This window comes from Marmota monax, unplaced genomic scaffold, assembly GCF_021218885.2.
Source record: "Marmota monax isolate L192 unplaced genomic scaffold, Marmota_monax_Labrador192_F-V1.1 WCK01_AAM20220418_F8-fsc00070, whole genome shotgun sequence".
Classification (NCBI taxonomy): domain Eukaryota; kingdom Metazoa; phylum Chordata; class Mammalia; order Rodentia; family Sciuridae; genus Marmota; species Marmota monax.
In genome coordinates, this window is record NW_026692116.1 from 2,900,001 (window position 1) to 2,921,913 (window position 21,913).

At 36.2% G+C, this 21,913-nt stretch overlaps 1 protein-coding gene across 1 annotated transcript in view; it reads right to left on the reverse strand.

The window, feature by feature from the left end:
- The window catches only part of Glmn (glomulin, FKBP associated protein), a 50,185-nt gene that overhangs the window by 28,122 nt on the left and 150 nt on the right, over positions 1–21,913 (reverse strand). Inside the window, exons 2-7 of the mRNA XM_046461735.2 lie at positions 21,100–21,165; positions 20,569–20,694; positions 7,610–7,726; positions 6,065–6,173; positions 4,828–5,065; positions 2,834–2,936 (exon numbers count right to left, since the gene is read on the reverse strand). Of these exons, the coding sequence (XP_046317691.1) occupies positions 2,834–2,936; positions 4,828–5,065; positions 6,065–6,173; positions 7,610–7,726; positions 20,569–20,694; positions 21,100–21,138 (732 nt within the window). The 5' untranslated portion in view covers positions 21,139–21,165. The remainder of the gene's footprint in view (positions 1–2,833; positions 2,937–4,827; positions 5,066–6,064; positions 6,174–7,609; positions 7,727–20,568; positions 20,695–21,099; positions 21,166–21,913) is intronic.

Below are 21,913 nucleotides of genomic sequence, written 5' to 3' on the forward strand. Positions count from 1 at the left end.
CTCTACCATCTCCTTCTTTTATTTTCCATATTTTTATTGGTATATAATAGTTGTACATGATAATGGGATTTGTTGTTATATATTCACACATGCACACAATGTAACAATATAAATTAGCCAATATCATTCCTTTTTTATTTTTGGTACTAGAAATTGAACCCAGAGGTACTTTACTATTAAGATACATCCCAGCCTTTTTTATTTTAAAACAGGGTCTCACTAAGTTGCTGAGGTTGGCCCTGAACTTGTGATCCGCCTCCCTAGTCGTTGGAACTATATGTGTGCACCACCACAACTGGCTCTAACCTCTCCTTTAGAAAACCCACTTTTATAGCCATACCCCAAACATTGTTATTAGTAACTACAACTTTTCCTTAATAATACTAATTTTAGGGCTGGGCTTATGGCTCAGTGGTGAACAACCACTTGCATGGCCTGTGTGAGGCACTGGGTTCGATCCTCAACACCATATAAAAATAAATAAAATAAAAGTATTGTGTCTGTCTACAACTAAAAAATATTTTCTTAAAAATATTTTTTAGTTTTAGGTGGATACAATATCTTTATTTTATTTTTATGTGGTGCTGAGGATCGAACCCAGTGCCTCACACGTGTTAGGCGAGCACTCTACCACTTCAGCCACAACCCCAGCCCCTAAAAAATATTTAAAAAAAAAATAATACTAATTCAAGTATCCTGTTCTTTAACTTTTTCCTTTTTTTTACTTTAACTTTTACTTTTCAATTTACTCCAATTAGTAACTCCAACAATTTGTCAACCACACCACTATCTTCAACTAATTAATACTGCATTCACTGTGCTCAATTTATGTCCTAACTTCCCTCTTACCCAGGAGTTAAATTCCATTGTAATTAAAGTGATCACTTTGCTCAATCCCTTGCCCTTCTCTTGCTTTGTAGAACTCACTAGTTCTCAAAATCCCAATCTAATTAAATCTAACTTTCCTCCAATGCTACACCTGCACAAACAAACATGACTGAAAAAAGCCACAGAGCCAATGATGGCTCTCTTGAGATTCATGACTATTAGATTTAAGTACACATTTTTCTATATTTCAGATCATTTCTCTGATACAGAATCTTTGCACAGCTTAAAATACTATTGGATACAAGAAGCCAAATTGTTTTACAATAAAACTTATTTCTGGAGCTACTCTGATAACATTTTTCATGACCTTTAAAAATGAGGAATTTGAGGAACACAGAAAACCATTTCTAAGAATTTCAAGTATGCAAAGATTTAGTTATAAGAATACTTATCACAGACTTAACTGTTAAAAAAAAAAGTTGGAACTGTTCATAATAATGAAAAACTGAAAATAATTTAAATGCTGACTTCATGATTCAGATTAAATAAATATATTATATTAAATCCACATCATATAATACTAAAGCCAATGGAAAAGTAATATTAAGAGAAAAAAATAGATCACAAAAATGTGTGTGTGTGTGTGTATAAATATGCTTAGGCTTTGTGTGTATGTGTACATAGTACTGGGAATTAAACCCATTGAGCCACCATAGCCCTTTTTATTTTGAGACAGTCTCACTAAGTTGCTGAGGCTGGCCTTGAACTTGCAATCCTCTTGCTTTGGCTTTTCTTTCTTTCTTTTTTTTTTGTGTGTGTGTGGTGCTGGGGATTGAACCCAGGGCCTATCCCCAGCCCTCTTTTTTTAAAAAAAATTAATTAATTTAATTATCTGTTCTAATTTGTTATCATGACAGCAGAATGCATTTCAATTCATAATACACAAATGGAACACAATTTTTCATTTCTCTGATTGTACACAAACTAGAGTCAACCATACATGTCTTCATACGTGTACTAGGGAAATGATGTCACACAGGCCACTTGCACAGGCCTCTTGCCTTGGCTAAGAAAGAATTACAGGCGTATGCTACCAAGCCTGGCAAATATGATAGTCTTTAAGAAATGTATATATTGAGGGAGATGTACAAGGACACAGGCAGCCAGGACAAGATATTGAGTGAGGATGTCCAGAGCAGGGAGCATGGAGACGGTCTTCTGATGAGGTCAACTTCCTGCTAGACAAAGTGGTTTTGGACACAAGTAGGGGACCCAATCAGACTGATACTTTCACATTTGTGCTCCTAAGAGGGGGACCCAAGAGATAAACACATGGACAGAGGAGGCACCGATCACTAATAGTGAGAAGACTGTGGGAGGGGGAGGAGACAAGGAAAGGAGGAAATTCCAGAGACCTTAAAAAGAACAGGCCAAAACTCCCCCACAGAGTCCCAGCTCTGGGGCCCTGTCTCTTCAGAGAAGTCTATCTCTCTACTTCTGTTGCTTTTGCAATAAAACTACTTCTTGCTTGCTATCTCTGTGTCCTGTTCTTCAATTCTTCGCTGAATGGAGACAACGAATCCATCACCTCTAGACAGTAACAATATGCATGTACATTTTCTTATATAAGAATACATAGGCAGAAAAATTCTGGAAGGTGTTAATAGTATTTGTCTTTCTGTAGTGAAATTATAACTGTTCTATTTTTCATCTTTTTTACTTACCTATATTCTACAAAACCACGTATTTCTTTATTAATAAATTATCAAGGGCTAGGGTTGTGGTTCGGTCACCTGGGATGTGTGAGGCACTGGATTTGATCCTCAGCACCACATAAAAATAAACAAACAAACATAAAATTAAGGTATTTATTGTGTCTGTCTACAACTAAAAAATATATTTTAAAAAATAATCAATTTACATACACACATATAGTATATGAGAACATAAAAGGATAACATTTAAGTTTATAGCACATTTTGTAGATTAAATTAGCTGTACTTACTATTATCTCAGATGCAAAACATCTAAAAGGATCACTTCCAGCTTCTTCAGATTGTTCAAGGAATTGTGCTGTCAGCAAAGGGCATTTCAAGCTTTTGAAACAACTAAGGCATGAGAAATAGGTTAATTAAGAAATCAACACTTGCCTAGTATAAAATGCCAATTCTTCATATTTAAGTTAGTTTTACATGAAAAGTAAAATCAGCACTGCTATGGTCTGAATGCTTATCCCCTCCAAATCTCATGTTGAAATGTAATTGCCATTCCAACATTATTAAGAGATAGGATCTTTGATAGGTGATTAGTCCAGGGCTCCACACTTACAGGAGGAATTACTGTTGTTAGAAAAGGGTGAATTCAGCCCCCCTGTGTCTCTCCACCCTTCTGAGATGACGCCTCAAGGCCTTCACCAGATGTTGGTGCCTTGATCTTCAATTTCCCAGCCTGCAGAACTCAGAGTCAATGTATTTCTATTAACTATAAATTACCCAGTCTCAGATATTCTATTACAACAGCAAAAATGGACTAAGCGCCAATAATTCAATGCCTATAAAATGGCTGATGAATTATCTTATTAGTAATTGAGAGAACATGAAAAATACCTTGCTAGACCCAACATAGTGAAATTCATTTCTATGTATAGACTGTTCCAGTGGATTCTGAATGTTTGAGAACTAACCAGTGCTAGTCCAAGATGTTTTATTCATTAGTTCATGTTTTCATAAACTTTTATTTCTTTTACTTAGAAAATCAAATTTTATTTTGTGATTAAGCCTTTCCTATTTCCCTAAAATCTTTTCTTTTATAAAGTAATGGGTTTCATAAGTGGTTAAAAAAAATTTTTTTAATGTCCTAATCCGACAAAAATGGAAAGCTAACACTAGCTAAATTCTCCAAGATTTTAAAAAAAAAAAAGGTTATTAGTCTATGTAATTAAATAATCTAGTTTAGTGCTGTCCTATAAATATAATGCAAGCTCCATTTTTAAGATTTCTTAGTAGTCACATGAAAAATAATAGGAGAAATTAATTTTAATAATTTAACCCCATATGTCTAAAATATTTCAACACATATCAATATAAAAAAATCACTGAAGTATTATACTATGTTTTTAAAGAATATCAAATCTGGGGCTGGAGTTGTGGCTCAGTGGTAGAGCACATGCCTAGCATGTGTGAGGCACTATGTTCGATCCCAAGCACCATATATAAATAAAATAAAGACCCACTGACAACTAAAAAAAAAAAAAAAAAAAAAGGAGAATATCAAATCTTTGAAGTCCACATGATATGTTAGAGCACATCTTAATTTGGACCAACTATATGTCAAGTATTTTGATAGCCACATCGAACACTGCATGTTTAGTCCATAGTAACCCCGAGTAAATACTATTGTGTGAATACTTTGTTTTCATGGAGAGCTGAATGTTTAACTGTCTGCTGGTCCTTCTGCTGTTTTCACAGGGACAATAAAAACACAATTTCCTCACAGTGTAGATTCTTTTGAGTTATATGTATCTACTTCTCCACTTTCATTATTCACTATACTACGATGAATAAAAGCAGCACATAAAAGAATATGAAATAAATTAAATGAATAGACTTGGTTTTATTTATTTATTTTATTTTTTGGTACTGGCAAATTGAATCCAGGGATACTTAACCACTGAGCTACGTCCACAGTACTTTTTATTTTTTGAGATAGGGTCTCACTAAATTGTATAGGGCCTTGGTAAATTGTTCAGGTTATCTTTGAACTTGCAATCCTCCTGCCCCCTCCTCTTGAACCACTGGGATTACAGACATGCACCACAATGCCTATATTTTTTAAAAAATATGAATGACTCATTAAATGTCATGTTATATCAGCTTAAGATATAACAGTTTAGTCTTTTTTAAAATTCAAATCTAAAACTAGATTTATAGTTGCATGACAGATATAAAATAACTTAACAAAGTAAATTCATTGTGAGCTGTTTTTTAAATATATACTTACAATTTCAGTAATTCATCCTTTAATTTTTCATTTTCCTTGTTTTCTTTGTCATTAATAACTTCTTCCACAAAAGGTTTAGTGAACTCTATTAAGGCCTTGCAACATTGACAAAGGCCATAGTCATCTGTTTGTATTTGTTCTTTTGAGTATGGAACAGGAAGAAGAGATAATTGACTCCAAAGGGTAGACAATGCTAACCCAACTGAATATGCCTTATTGTTGCGAAGTTTCTGAATCACTACAATAGAGACCAGGTTGTTACTTGAGATAGCCTCATCAAGTATGCTAAACAAAGGACAAGAAATTCAATATGTACAATTATAAATACCTTCTTTCCTCACATTTTAACAACTCTGACATCAAGATGAAATATCCTAAGCTTAATTGGGAGTGCTTTTTTTTTCGCGGTGATACAGAAATTAATGAAGCATCTTAAAACTGATGCCATGAAATATTGTTTAGGTGTGTTTGTAACAGGTTACATACTTAAAACAGAAACACATTCTTTCCATGAGTGGTAAGCTATACAGTAGTGTACAAATGGGAGCTAGTATTTTTTTCCCAAGAAGATTGAGTGTTTTAAGTAGTATAAAACTCAGGAACATTCATTTTTAAATTGAATTTACTCTAATTTCTGATGCTGGGTCACTCTATCAGACTCTGAGATATACATATTTCCTAAAATGAAAAATAACCTCTTCTTATGGATAAATACTGTCTTGGTTGCTGAGATCCATTACTTATCAATTCTACTATTCCACTTAGCCATGGAGTCTTATCATTCCATATGACTCCTAGTTTCACTCTTCAGTCATACCTTTGCTATTCTTAATCCCAACCTTCCAAAATAGAGGCTGAACAGCCTGCTTGATACTATTCTTAACCAAGATACAAAACTACCACAATACTGTCAGACTGAGTACTGCAGACATCAGAGTAACCCTTTAAATTTGCTTCAAAGGAAAATTCTAGATATAAACCACAGGTAAGAAGATTAACCAGAAAGTTACAGGTTGTAATATAGCACATGAACAAATAGTATGACGTTCAACAAAGTGTTTACTGGGTAACAACACAACAGCAAGATTCAAATTGGCATTTGCTTTTATTAGTGTAAGCAGAATACTCAATAATTTGTCATAAATTTTACTTTGGTGTAGCATTGACATTGGGGGCAAACATCAAGGTACTTACACAAATAAAACAAGAACTACTTTGATAACAAAATGATAATTACCTGTTTGTAAAGGTTGAAGTAAAAGAAGAATAATTTGGGATATCTGTTTTCCAGAGGGCTCTTCAATCAGTTCAAGCAAACCCAACAATAATTCCTTTGGATTACATAACTATAAAAATATTCACAATTGAACCTGTTTAATACAAGTTGCATTTAAATCCACATGATTACTATTTTAAAGAAAGCATATACTGAGAAAACACAATTATTTTTGCTTAACAGTAAAATGCTTCATACAATTAGAAAAGTAGCGAATCACCAGAGCTCAGGTTTCCTTTGAGCTTCCGTATGCTGCTTTAGATTGCTTGAGCTTCCCACATAGGAAGCTTGAGCTTCCTATTCCATGTTGCTGGGTATTTAGACTACCTTAGAGTTTCCTTTTTACTTCCCAGACAGATAAAATTTTGCATTGCTTTCTGAATGGCCATATTTTATCACCTTGCTTGCCTCGTTGTTTTTTTGTTTTGTTTTGTTTTAGTGGGGGGTGTTGTTTATGTTTTTGCAGTGTTATGAATCAAACCCAAGGCCTCACACATGCTAGGCAAGCACTCCTACCACTGAGCTATATCCCCAGCCTATTTGTCTTGTATTTTTAAAAAACTCTCATAGTCTTCTTTTTCCAAATACATATTTGTATATACCTGTACTGATCTCCAAGTAGCTTCTTATAATGTCTTTTTTAACTCAGAATTTATTCTTTCTTAAAAGTTGTACACTGAGGGCTGGGATTTTGGCTCAGTGGTAGAGTGCTCGCCTAGCGCGGGTAGGACCTGGGTTCAATCCTCAGCACCACATAAAAATAAAGGCATTGTGTTGTGTCCATCTACAACTAGGAAATAAATATTTTTTAAAAAAGTTGTACATTGACTTATAACTCAACTAGCCTTTTACCAATGGTCTCTAAAAATTGTGAGTCACAACTGAACTGTGTTCTACTTCCCATTCATACTTCTATTGTGATCACGTACAGTCTAGGTTTTTCATATTTTTAAGAGGATATGAGGGCTGGGATGGTGGCTCAGTGGTAGAGCACTTGCCTAGCATATGTGAGGCACTGGGTTTGATTTTCATCATCACATATAAATAAATGAATAAAATAAAGGTCCATCAACAACAACAACAACAAAAAAGAGGATATGAAAGGAATTTCCACAGAGAAAAGAGCACTGATATTTGATTTTGTTTCAATATTGCAAAAAAAAAAAAAAAAAAAAAAAAAATCAATGTTGTCTTGCATTATTTCTGTAAAATACATCTATACAATAAGGGTACTTGTTAAAATACAACTTCCTAGGAAATGGAACTGCCCATCCAATTAAGTTTGGGCTTCTCCTCCTCCATGCATGTATAATATGTGAATTACACCCTATTGTCATGTAATCTAAAAAGAGCAAACAACAACAAAAAGACTGGGCTTCTCTCCAGAATTTTCTTCTTATATATCTTGATGAACTAAAAATTTTCTTATCAAATAAGAATTAGACATTAAAAATAATAATAATACTGCTGTGTGTTTTGACAAAGAGAACTTGGTTATTAACATACCTTTACCAATAAATCAAGCATCAGAAAATAATCTTTTCTTTTATCATCTTTATCATTCCATAAAAGGCACCGAACAACAGGACCAACAAGATTCCAGCCCATAGTCTTAATGATGACCTAAAAAAAAAAAAAATTCAGAGTAAAGCAAACACTGCCATCTACAGGATTCTCATAGTATGCTTTTCTAACTTGGCTTAGCTTAGAATTTACTTTGAAATAGGAAAAATGAGACAAGTGAGGCCCACAGCCGACTACTTCCTAGGGTTGGATGTCAACAGATATCAACATTTAAAAATAATTGTTAAGCTTTTCACTGAGATAAGGCAAAAGGGTCTTTACTTACTATCAGGGAACTTGGTTTTTCTCAGGATTTAAATAGTTCCTCTAATTAATTAATGCTTGAGAAGAGCAAGTACTTAACTTCCACAGAGAATTTTTGCTCTCCTGAGTCAAAGAAATACAGTCAATGCTTGTCAACCTTTAAAAGTTCCTGGAGAATCCCTGAATATAATCATTGTAATTTATATAAAATGAAAGGCTGTGACTTCATTAATTTTCTCTGCTTCTTTTTGCAAAGACATTTCAGAATGCTTTACCATTAGTGACTGGCATTAATTATTAGTCATTGATTTTCAAAATTACAAACAATATCCTTCAATTCTCTAGCCTGCTTTGTACTGCAACTCATCAACATTTACCAAGTATATAATACATAATATTCTGGGTGCCAAAAACAAAGCGAGAAATAGATCAAATAAGATCTGTATCATCACAGTTCACATTCTAGGGTGATTCTTTAAAAACAACAAGGGATGGGGTTGTGGCTCAGTGGTAGAGTGCCTTGCCTAGCATGTGTGAGGCACTGGATTCTATCCTTGACACCACATTAAAAAAAATCAATTAAAACAAAAACAAAACAATATATATGTCATGAGGGCCACAACCAGGTTAAGATGGCACCTGGCAGTATGCTAGGAGGAGTGGTTTCTGAGCCAATGCCAGCGAGCCATTAAGATGATAAGGATTCCTTAATGACTGACTGCTGTATCTAGTTTATGTTAACTAAGTTAAGCTGTGTGTAATAGGTTGGGTATATGTACCTCTGCAGTCCGGCAGAGAGGTGGTGCCTGCTACCTAGGGTACCTGCTACTTTGAGTTTCCGCTCAGTTCCCGCTGAGTTCACTCGCAATAAAGTAGTTCCCGCTTCAACCTTCAAGTTGCTTGTCATCTCCCAGTTATTTCACCCAGCCGGACAACGGCATATGGTGGCCCATACGGGGAACGCCTAAGGATAAGTAATAAGATAAACTGCTCGCCCCTGAGGACAGTGCGAGAGGATGGGTAACCATTTAAAGACTCTTCTTTTGCTTTTGTTTTAAGTTGCCTGTCCCTGGAGATGGGTGGGACAGAAGAAAAACCGCTCACATCTGAGGAAAAACTATTTGCGTCTAAGGAACAGATAGGGAGATGGACATTGCAGGAGGATAGAAAGGCTGATATAATGAATTTTTTTTCTATTTTTGTTTCATTTTTGTCTCGGTTTTATTTTGCATTATCTTAGTGGGGGTATCTTTGTCACGAAAAAATGGAATTAAAAATTATTAAGAACCAAACCAAAAGGGCGTTAAGTAAATTACTAGAGGAAGGAGGCATCTCAGTAAAATCAAGAACAGTCAGGGCATACATTAAGACGATACAAAGGTATAGCCCCTGGTTCATTAAAGAGGGGTTGTTAAATATATCACAATGGAACCAGCTTGGTGATTTAAAAAGGATAGAAAAGGAAAGCCCAGGAACTCTGTCAGTTGGCACATTACCATTATGGACGATGGTACAATCCTGTTTGCTTAGTCTAGAAGAAGACATCTTAGTCAGTCAGACAAGGGAAAAAAGTTTAGAGGAGAAAGGGCTATTAGGGGAGAAGTTACAACAGGAGGTTGCTACTAACCCCTTTCTATCACCAGAGGGCGTAAGTATTCAACCAACAGCTCCACCTATGGAAACAACATATGCTGGGTGGCCCCCAACCCCCATAATTGATAGATGGGATCCTGAGACAGGACCTCAAAGATTAGCATGCCCTATATTTCAGGAGGAAGGAGGGCAGGGAATTCACCATTCTTTAGATTTCAAAACAGTGAAACAGCTGAAAGAGGCTGTAACAACCTATGGTCCTCAAGCACCTTTCACTGTAAGTATGGTCGAATCTATTACCAACTTGAACTTGACACCAGCAGATTGAGCCAGTATGTGTAGAGCTGTGCTAAATGGAGGACAGTTTTTACTGTGGAAGATTGCCAATCAAGAATTTTGTATGGAAACGGCTAGGCGAAATGAAGCAGCCGGTTATCCTCAGAGAAATATAGAGATGCTGTTAGGAGAGGGACCTTATAAGGGCCAGCAACAACAAATTCAATACAATCCTGCCATTTATTCACAAATCGCTTCAGCTGCGGTTAAGGCATAGAAAACTTCACAAGGGCATGGAGATTTGCAAGGTCAACTATCCAAAGTAATACAGGGGACAAATGAGCCTTATGCAGAATTTGTAGACAGACTTTTGCAAACAGCTACCAGAGTTTTTGGGGATGCAGAACAAGCAATGCCATTAGTGAAACAGCTAGCCTATGAACAAGCAAATAAATGGTGCAGGGAGGCCATTAGACCATGGAGAAATACAGATTTAAACACATATATTAAACTATGTAGAGACATCAATGAATAGGGGCAAATCGTGGCAGCTACAGTACAACAGGCATTAGGAGCCAGGCCAAAAACATGCTACAACTGTGAACAAACAGGACATTTTAGAAGGAGTTGCCCCATAGGAGGAGGTTTTAACAAAACTAGGTATCAAAGAGGTAGAATACCGGATATTTGCCCACGATGCCAACGAGGGAGACACTGGGCTTCTGAGTGCCATTCTCAGACTACTGCTCCATTGTCAAGAAACGAACAAGGACCAGGTGTTTACCCACGATATCGTGGAAGAAAACATTGGACTCCAATGCCAAAAAACGGACAGCGGGGCCCAATGCTCCAGGGCCCATGACCACAAATATACAGGGCATTGGAGGAACCCAACAATACCATCAGGGTAGTTCCCAGGACACATTATCCATTAGATCCCTTATTAGACAAACCAGAGGGAGCGCAGGGTTGGACATCTGTGCCTCTGCCAGAGCAGTACTAACTCCAGAGATGGGAGTTCAAATCATTCCCACAGGGGTAAAAGGACCTCTTCCCCAAGGAACAGTAGTCTTGTTGTTGGGATGTAGTTCCTCTACTCTAAAAGGACTTATGATAAGTCCTGAGGTAATTGACCCTGATTACGAAGGTGAAATAAAAAGTATAGCCAGTTCTCCTAGGGGTATATCAGTAATTTCACGAGGAGTCAGAATCGCACAATTGTTGATAATACTCAGCCTGCTTGAAAAATTTCCCAGTCGTTCAGTAGAAAGAGGTTCCAGGGGATTAGGCTCTACAGGTATAGATTGGGCTATGCTTTCTTTAAATTTAGATTCTCGGCCCATGCTAAAACTAAATATTCAAGGACATGAATTTAATGGGCTACTGGATACAGGTGCAGACCTTAGCATTATCTCCCGCCAAGAATGGCCAAAACACTGGCCATTACAACAAGCCACTCAAACGCTTCGAAGCCTAGGAATAGTGACAAATCCCCATAGAAGTGCGATGGTATTAGATTGGAAAGATCCTGAAGGATGTGAAGGAACTATACAGCCATATGTTCTAGATCATCTTCCTATAAATTTATGGGGACGAGATGTTCTAGGTCAATTAGGGTTAATATTAACAAACAACAACAATTCAAATGTGCCCACTATTATGGCTAGACAAGGTTTTAAAAAAGGAAAAGGATTAGGAGAACAAGAACAAGGTATAGTGGCACCAATTCAAATAGATCAAAAAACAGATAGACATGGATTGGGTTTTCAGAAGGGGTCACTGAGAAAATAAAAATTACTTGGAAATCAGAAAGGCCAGTATGGGTTTCTAAGTGGCCCCTGACTAAAGAAAAGATACAAGCAGCCCATGACCTGGTCAAACAACAATTAGCGGAAGGACATACACAACCTTCTGTATCTCCCCATAATACTCCCATTTTTGTCATCAAAAAGAAATCTGGCAAATGGAGATTATTGCAAGATTTAAGAGCTATTAATAATGAGATGGTTATCATGGGACCTGCTCAATCGGGGATTCCCCAATTGTCTGCTTTGCCAAAAACCTGGTATGTTTTAGTTATAGATATTAAAGATTGTTTTTTTTCAATTCCAATTCATCCTGAGGATAGTCCACATTTTGCATTTACTGTCCCTGCACTAAATCATGAAGGTCCTGATCAGAGATATGAATGGAAAGTACTCCCTCAAGGGATGGCTAACAGCCCAACTATGTGTCAAATTTATGTTAACAAAGCAATCCAGCCGCTTAGAAATCAAAATCCTGAACTACAAATATTTCACTATATGGACGATGTATTATTAGCACACAAAGATAAAAACATATTGTTAGAATGTTATGCCATATTTACAAATTTATTAAAAAATTATAATCTAGAGATAGCAATAGATAAAGTACAATTAAATTATCCAATAAATTATTTAGGAGTTCTACTATCCTAAACCATGGTCCGCCAACCAAAAATTCAAATACGAGTAGATCAACTTAAAAAACTTAATGACTTTCAAAAGTTGTTGGGAGACATAAATTGGATAAGGCCTTATCTAGGCATACCAACAGGAGAATTGGGACCTTTATTTGATATTCTAAAAGGTCCATCAGATACAAATTCACACCGCATGTTAATGCCTGAAGCAAGAAAGACATTAAAACTCATTGAAACATATATGGAAAATATGCATTTGGATAGAACTGATAAAAGTTTGCCTTTATTATTTATTGTACTACCAACAAAAAATATTCCTACAGGAGTATTTTGGCAAGAAGGTCCATTATTATGGATACATTTATCTTATTCTCCTAACACTATTCTTACTAGGTATCCTGAGGCTGTAGGACAATTAATACTCAAAGGAATAAGAGCAGCAAAGGGAGTGTTTGGAATTTCTCCCAATAAAATTATTACTCCATATACTATGAATCAAATTGATGAGTTAGCTAATGAGTTAAATACTTGGGCAATAATCATGTGCAAATCTAATTGTTTATTTGATAATCACTTACCATCTAATCCTTTGTTATCTTTTTGGTCCTCGCATCCTGTAGTTTTTCCAAAAATGACAAGAAAAACACCTATCATGAATGCTCCAAATATATTTACTGATGGGTCAAGTAATGGTACAGCAGCAGTAGTTACCCCTGATCAAGATTTTACATGTTTAGTACCCAAACAATCAGCTCAAAAGGTAGAGCTTAATGCAGTATTACAAGCTTTTGTGATGTATAAAGATTCTATATTTAATTTATTTTCCAATAGTCAATATATAGTTAATGCTATTATATCCCTTGAAGATGCTGGTAGGATTTCCCCTTCCTCTACTATTTTCTCTTTGTTTTCCACTATACAAAGTTTAATTTGGGATAGAAAAGATCCATTCTTTATAGGACATATCAAGGCACATACAGGATTGCCTGGAGCCCTTAGTTTAGGCAATGATTTAGCAGATAAAACTACACATGACATACATATTTTTTTGACATTAGAAGAAGCTACAAATTTTCATAAATCCTTCCATGTCAATGCTAAAACTTTACAAAAATGTTTTAAAATAACCAAGGAAAAAGCAAGACAAATAATAAAACAATGTCAAAATTGTGTGACCTTTTTACCACAAGTTAATCTTGGAATCAATCCTAGAGGACTCATACCTAATCATATTTGGCAGATGGATGTCACACATTTGCCACAATTTGGAAAATTAAAATATTTACATGTTGTAGTTGATACTTCTTCCGGATTTTTGATGGGCTCCCTTCATACTGGAGAAAAAACTAAAGATATTATAGCTCATTGTTTACAAAAGTTTGCCACTGTGGCATTCCAAAACAGTTAAAAACAGATAATGGCCCTGGCTATACCTCTACTTCTTTTAAGCAATTTTGCTCATCATTTGGCATTACTCACATAACAGGAATCCCGTATAATCCACAGGGACAAGGTATAGTTTAAAGAGCTCACCAAACTATTAAAATGTATTTATTAAAACAAAAAGATGGAATTGGGAAGGGGTATATATCCCCCAAAGATAAACTTAACATAACCCTTTTCACATTAAACCTTTTAAATTTGGATTCATCAGGGCTTAGTGCTGCGGAAAGGCACATGTATCCAAAAAATGTACATAAGCCTAAGGTACTTTGGAAGGATATTCTAACAGGACAATGGAAAGGTCCTGACCCAGTGATTGTCTGGAGTCGGGGATCTGTTTGTGTGTTTCCACAGGGAAAACAGCAGCCGATTTGGATTTGAGAGAGACTAACTAAAGCGATTTCTACAGACCAAAAAGAAGATGATTTGGCTCAAAGTCCATAACAGCTGATATCCAGAACTCCAGTTTAGCTATCCTTACATCTGCGACAATGGTTCTTCCACACCTGGAGGCTAATGAGTGATGAGCATCATAAGGGCCTTGAGACTTACTTGTGGAAATACCATCAAACTCATATGCAAATTACAAGAAGGAGGATGAGATTGCAGGATCAATAATAAAAAAAAAAAAAAAAAAAAGAAGGATGAGCTATCAAAAGAAGAGTCAAACCTAGGTGGTAACTAGGATGCTTTTTTCAATATTTATTTTATTATGTCCTCTCCCATGTCATGTAGTTCTATTTTATTTTTTGAGCTCAGACAGACCTAGGTTAATGTTTTTCTGCAGTTCTATTTTTTGATTAACTGTGGAGTTTTAAACATTGCAATGGAGATTTTACCTGTGAAAAACTGTAAGGCCTTTACTGTTATGTTGTGTGTGCATACTTGTGTTATGTGTTGTATGTCTGTATGTGCGTATGTCCATACATATTATATGAGGAGCGCTCATAAAAAAATGGATCCAAGTATCTTTTTCTAATTCACGTGATTTAAACAGTTTAATTTAAATTAGGTAACAAAAATAGGAGATTAACAGATCTATTTGTTTACTTTCACCTTTCTTTTTCATTATATCTAATTCTGTTCAGAATAATTCTTAGTGCCTGCTGGAATGTTATACAATTTTTTTTTTAGTCATCATTGCCAGAATTCCTATCTTCATCCCAGTGCCGGTGAAGACAAAGGTAGAAGAATTTCCAGTATTACTGAAAAACCAAATGGGACTTCAGAATTACAGCTACCATCATCACAACTGTTGCTGTTTCTGCTGCTGCTACTACAGCTTCTGTAATGGCTGTCACACAAACTGTACAAACTGATGCACTAATATTTACTTCAAGAAGAAATAGACATATTAATGGATTCCCCTGCTTTAAGCTGCTTGTGGAACTTACCTGGACTATGTATCATTTATATGCATTACGAACTGATACAACAAATTGTAATTAGTACCAGGGTATCTTTGCTGATAGTGTCATCCGTGGTACAATTTTTCCAAAAGGAGCCGTCAATTGGCTTGGTATCGTGGCGTTTTGTATCTTCCCCCTTCTGCTTGTAGCAGGTTATCCACAAGTATGGCTAATAATGCTGGGCCGGTAGTCAATGACGGGTAAGATCCAATTGCAATGGTACCAACCTAAGACAGGAGGCTGACGCCTTGAGGTCAGCTCATCCGATGACAGGTAAGGACCATATGTAGTATTGGACAACCTAAGACAGGCACATTCCCTAAGCTACATACTTGTTGTTTATGTTAAACAAAAGGGGGAGATGATGAGGGCCACAACCAAGTTAAGATGGCGCCTGGCAGTATGCTAGGAGGAGTGGTTTCTGAGCCAACACCAGCAAGCCATTAAGATGATAAGGATTCCTTAATGACTGACTGCTGTATCTAGTTTATGTTAATTAAGTTAAGCTGTGTGTAATTAGTTGGGTATATGTACCTCTGCAGTCCAGCAGAGAGGCGGTGCCTGCTACCTGGGGTACCCGCTACTTTGAGTTCCCGCTGAGTTCACTCGCAATAAAGTAGTTCCTGCTTCAACCTTCAAGTTGCTTGTCATCTCCCAGTTATTTCGCCCAGCCGGACAACGGCATATATGAAGAAGAGGAAATAGCACATACAATACCTCCTTCTGACCCCATCCATTTTACAATATAATACAGGTAGAGTATGAGGAATAGAAAGAGAATATTCATCTCAAAGTAGGAAAGACAGGATAGGCCTTCCAAAAGGAAAATAGGAAAAATAGGTCTGTCAGGCACAGATAGGTGGAAAAAACATTCAAGGCTCTGAAATAGCAATGTGTAAAGGTATAAGGCTTAACAAGTCTTGGAGAACTATCAACAGAGTATGTTAGGGTATGTGAACACAAATTTTGCAAAAGAGGAAATACTATTTATTCACATCTTTGCTCATTTATCAACTATACATTTTAGAGTTTGTTATATCAACTTCCATGTGTTCTCTATATGTTAATATTAAGATAGTTATATTTATGGCAAAAAATTGTTAGGTTTTACTTTTGAGACATGGACTTGCTATGTTACCCTTGCTATGGTCTTGAACTCCTAGCCTCAAGCAATTCTCCAGCCTCAGCCTCTCAAACAAGTAGGACTTCAGGCACATGCAACCATAGCAGACAACATTGTCTTTATTTTTATGTAGCCAAGTATAATAATTTTGTTTGTTTTTGTCCCTTTTTTACTGCTTTTAGCCTAAAATGGATTCACCCCTAGAGATTAATAAGCATTCATTTAAAATTTTTTAAAATGTATATTTCACCTTTCTTTATATTTAATGAAATGTTAGGAATTTTAACAAAGAATAAAACAATCATACTTTTTTTTCTCACTTAATGAGATAGTTCAGTTGATCTCTTTCAATATGTCTGTTACTTACAAGTGTAAAAGAATCCTTCCTCCAAAGGTTTTTTTTTTTAATTTTTTAGTTGTAGATGGACACAATACCTTTGTTTTATTTATTTTTTATGTGGTGCTGAGGATAGAACCCAGTGCCTCACATGTGCTAGACAAGCACTCTACCACTGAACTACAACCCCAGCCTCTCCTCCAAAGATTTGATATTTTGTTTTCTCTCATTTTTTGTGTGGCTTCACTTTTAATATTTAGCATTTTACTAATCAGGAATTTGTTGTAAATCAATAACTAAATTTTTTCAAAATTACTCAATATTTATCCATTACTTATTACATAAACCCATACTTATTTTAAAAAACCTAATTAGTTCCTGTAAGAGTCTACTTTTCCAAAGCACTTCTTTCCCTTTACAAAGGTGTACTTACTTTCTATAAGAGATCCTCTGAATAATCATCAACTAACAAGAGAAATGACAGCTTTGAATAATATTTTGTATATCAGGGTTGAAAAATTTTCTTAAAATATTTTATAAATATTCTATTAGCTACAGGATAACCCAGTCACTAAATAATGTCTCATGGCTTTAGTTAGGGTTAAGGAAAGATGGTAAATAATTATAAGGAATTGGACTAAATCCTGACTGTGGTTAACGTATACTACCCTTTGTTTAATTTAGTACTAACAATCATATGGAATAAGACTGTGACTCCTAATTTAGATGAGAATGCCAAAGTTTAGACATTAATGACAGACCCAATATCAGACAACTCTACAGGTCCCAAGCTTATGCATTTCCTCCTATACTGCTAGTTCTCCACTGTGGGCAATTTTGCACCATACCTCCCAGGGGACATTTGACAAGATTTGCAGACACTTTTTGATTGTCATTACTGAAGGAGGCAGGTAGGGAAGCTACTAGTATCTCACAGGCAACCTAGGGTTGTTCCAAACATTTTGCAATACACAAGAGAATCCCTCAAAATAGAGAACAATCCTGTTCAAAATGTCAATAATGGTAAAATTCTAAACTATACTGTCTTAGGACCACTTCCCTATTTAATATTTTAATATTTAACACAGATTAATAGTAAATCTTTTTCTTTTTTGTACTGGGCATTGAGCCCAGGGGACACTTTACCACTGAGCTACACATCTCTAGTTCTTTTTATTTTACAACAGAGTCTTGCCAAGTTGCTTAGGATGGCCTCAAACTTGGGATCCTCCTGCTTCAGCCTTCTAAGTCTCTAAGATTACAGCTAATAATAAATCTTGATGAATCCCTTATAGTGTCACCTTGCAAAAATATTAAGTTGTAGTCAGTTTTAAACATTACCTTGTCAAAATCTGAATCTCTGTGATTCTCAAACTATTAAGACTAAGCTTCGGGCTTGGGATGTGGCTCAAGTGGTAGCGTGCTCGCCTGGCATGCGTGCGGCCCAGGTTCGATCCTCAGCACCACATACAAACAAAGATGTTGTGTCCGCCGAAAACTAAACAATAAATATTAAAACTCTCTCTCTCTCTCTTAAAAAAAAAAAAAAAAAACTCAGATCTTTGGAGCTTTTCTTTTTTTTCTTTTTATTTAATTTATTTATTTTTTTGTGGTGCTAAGGATTGAACCCGATACCTCACACATGCTAGGCAAGTACTCTACCACTGAGCCACAACCCCAGCCCCTCCCCATCTACGATACCATGGGAAACCACTGTAGTCACTCTGTGCTATGTGCAGCACCAACTGCATAGTCATAGCTGTAGCCCTGCTCTTACCTAGCCTTGGGGAGTTGGGATTACTACCAACCCTTCTGGCTCATCTTGATAACATGGTTAAATCCAACTTTTTGCCTGCTGTTCCTTCACCCACCCATCCAGTCCTAAATGGGTAGCTAATTGTCTCTGCAACAAAACACAATGCACATGTCTCACTTGAATTCCTGATCATCACCTTCAAGAAGGCCATTAATGCTGCCTGGAAACCCCACTCTAGTTTCCTAATCCACTCACTCTACCACTGTTCCAGACGCTGTTGGTTTTTTCACTTGTATCATTAAATTTTTCACGGTTCTCTTGGTGAGCGCCCACAAACCATCTGCTGGTAGAAACTCGCTAGGAACTGATATGAAGCATCATATTTTCTGAGGTCCATTTCCCCGGGCGCTGCCTATTGTCCAGACTATATTCCTCCAATTCCCCACAATCTCTCAAAGGAGCTTTTCTTAAAAAAAAAAAAGACTAAGCTTCACTATGTTTGAATCTATCCCATTAACTGTTCAGAAGTACATTAAAAATAAACCACTGAGGGGTGGGAATCTCATGAAAATAAAAGGGAGATTAATAGAGAAAAGGAACCAGAGGGAGTGAGGAAGCAGGGAAAGGAGAAAAAAAACAAAAAAAACACCCAATCACTCAGGCATGTATTGACAGTTACCAATTCCCTTCTCCCTCTGCCTCACTGATGGAATGTTGATCCTCACCTCTTTAGCAGGTCTCTTCCTCAGTTCCTTAAGTTCCTCAAGATGGGCTCCTTGGGCCTCTTTTCTTCTGCCACTTTTCTGTGGTCTAAGGCAAATACTTCCCCTCCCCTCAATTACCTAATCTTTAAACAAAACAATAACTAAATCTCTTGTTTCTTTACTGAGCTTAAAACCTTACTTTCTAATTGCCTGCTACATCTTAAAATTTCCAAAAGTCAACTCACTTCCTTCAGGAAACTTTCTCCTTTACTTAAGTTGCCTTTTTCTGTTCAGGATATCATACCCTGTATTGTCCTTTCAGAGGCTAGAAATGTGTCATCCTTGCTGCCTCAATCTCCCTCACTCCCATAATCACTCAATCCCTTCTATTCTACCTAAAATTTTCTCATAAGTACTATATAATGTTAACCAGAGGTAAAGCAGAGTGGTTAAGAGCTCCAAAACCAGAATAGATATGAATCCTAATGTCACAAAAAAGCTGAGTTACTTTGAGGCATGTCATTTGATCTTTCAGTTAATTGTTTCTTTTTTTTTTTTTTTTAATATTTATTTATTTTTTAGTTTTTGGCAGACACAACATCTTTGTTTGTATGTGGTGCTGAGGAAAGAACCCAGGCCACAAGCATGCCAGGAGAGTGCGCTACTGCTTGAGCCACATCCTCGGCCCCCAGTTAATTGTTTCTTATTTATAAAATGAGTATTTTTTTAAGATGAGGGTCTCACTATGTTGCCCAGGTTGCCCTTAAATTTGGCACTCAAGTGATCCTCCTACCTTAGCCTCCCAAGTCTACACATATAAAAAATGAATTTAATAGTAGTACCTATCTTTGGGGACTTATGAAGAAGCTTAATAAATTGATAGATGTCAAGTATATAGATAGCATCTGGAAAATAGCAAGCTTAAATATTAGTTGTTACTGATTTTATTGTTAGCGGCTAAGTTAAGTACTCTCAAAGGTTATCTTCTGAGAATGCAATTGGGAAAAAAAAATCACAAAGATTTAAAACACATGAAGCCCTCTACCACTGAGCCACAACCCCAGCCCTAACTGTTAATAGTTTGAGAAATCATTCTCTACAATGGGAAAGGACCTTGTTTGTGGATCAGGAATATTTTACTTACAATTTGATTTTCTATGCATATCTGACACAAAGGGGATTAGGATGATCACAAAATATGAGTACCTAGTTTGCTTGATATTTATATTTCTCAATGTAAATTAATGATTCAATGTTACTTTTTGAACACCTAAACCTGTTCCTTTTAAAGTTCTTTATATTTCAGCACTTGCTTCATTTATTCTGCCTCCTGATTGCTAGTTGTTGTTTTTTTGTTTATCTCTTCCAACACGCTATAAGTACTTTAAAGTATATTAGTATTCCTAGTTCCCTTTTTCCATTTTCTACAGTGAAAATTTAAGTTTGTTATTAAGTTTATTCTTAAATGTTTGATGGACAAAGGGATGAATAATAACATGTGATTATTCTCTTCTCAAGTAGAATCTGAAAAGTGAACACAAAGATTGTACTTACTTTATTCTTTTCATTTTGAATAATTGCTATTAGTTGGTCCGTGTGCCCTTCTTCTATACATCTCTGGCCTGCTAACTGAAACAGGCCAAAATCTTCTTCTTTAAAGTCATGCTCTTCTAGAATTTGCTGAAAAAACAAAATAAACAAAAGAATAAGCATATGCAAATAAAAATTCAGTATGACAACTTCTTAATTTATTTTCTTTCTTTGTAAAAAGGGAAATGTTTAAATCCTAGATAAATTGTTTGAAATTTAGGATTATAATAATTACTAAGTGATTTTGAAATCTACTACATATCAAAGAATCCTATGAAAAGGATCAGCATCAAAATTAAAAAGGTTATTTAGATAAGGATATCATCTGTACAAATAATCCAATCTGCTGTCCTGTCCTCATGCTATTTATTTACCAGCCAAAAAAAAGCAAGGATTAAAGAAGATAAGTAATCTGAGTAACCACAAGAGTAATTAAAAATGATGTCCTTCCCATATTTTAAAAGAAATTTTACACAAAAGAAAAAAATTACTTACACATCTTTTAATTATGGACTGAAGTTCCTCCACAGCCATTCCTAATTATTATTTCTAGTTTTGATGCTGAAATGAATTAATATAAAAAGTTAACTGATATTGTTTCATTTTGTTCAATTATTAGAAAACATTATAAGGAAAACGTAAAGTTTTACTATTAGTGAATGTTAGTATGTTCACTTAAGAAAGTAATTTTGCTTTGGAAAAAAAAAAAAACAACTCTATTGCATCTTTTTAAGAGCATAGTTTTGAAAGAAAGAACCCTCTGGAGCATTCCCTAGAGGACAGGCAAATATGCTTTTAAAAGGCAAAGTATTTCTTTCCTGAAAAAAAAAAAAATTCCACAACTTGGGCCTAAAATGAAAATCGTAATCATTGGGGAAATTTTTATTTTTTAGTGTCCCACGACAAAAACTGGAATTCAATACAAGTCACCCAAAGGGGGCTGAAAGTTCAAACGCCCTCCACCCCATTTCACTGTAGGAGCTGCACTCCCCCAAAGTAAATCACTCCAGTCAGTGAAACCGCCATATCACACCGAGACAAGGCAATTGGCAGTCCTCAGGAGAACACCATCCGGATACCGCCGAACACCGGTTTCTCGAGGCGAGAAGGCTCGGCCCCCAGTCTGCGGCAGTAAGTGCGGCACTGCGGGTCCTCTAAGGAGGAGAACACCCTAGCGCGCTTGTAGGCGGCATCCAGAGGAAGCCATTTCTCCCGACTCCTGCTGTACTAGGCGTTCTGGTCCCACCACCTCGCGGGGCCTAGTCACTCACCGTGCCGCTTCCCCCATCGCTCGCCGCGCACAGCTAGC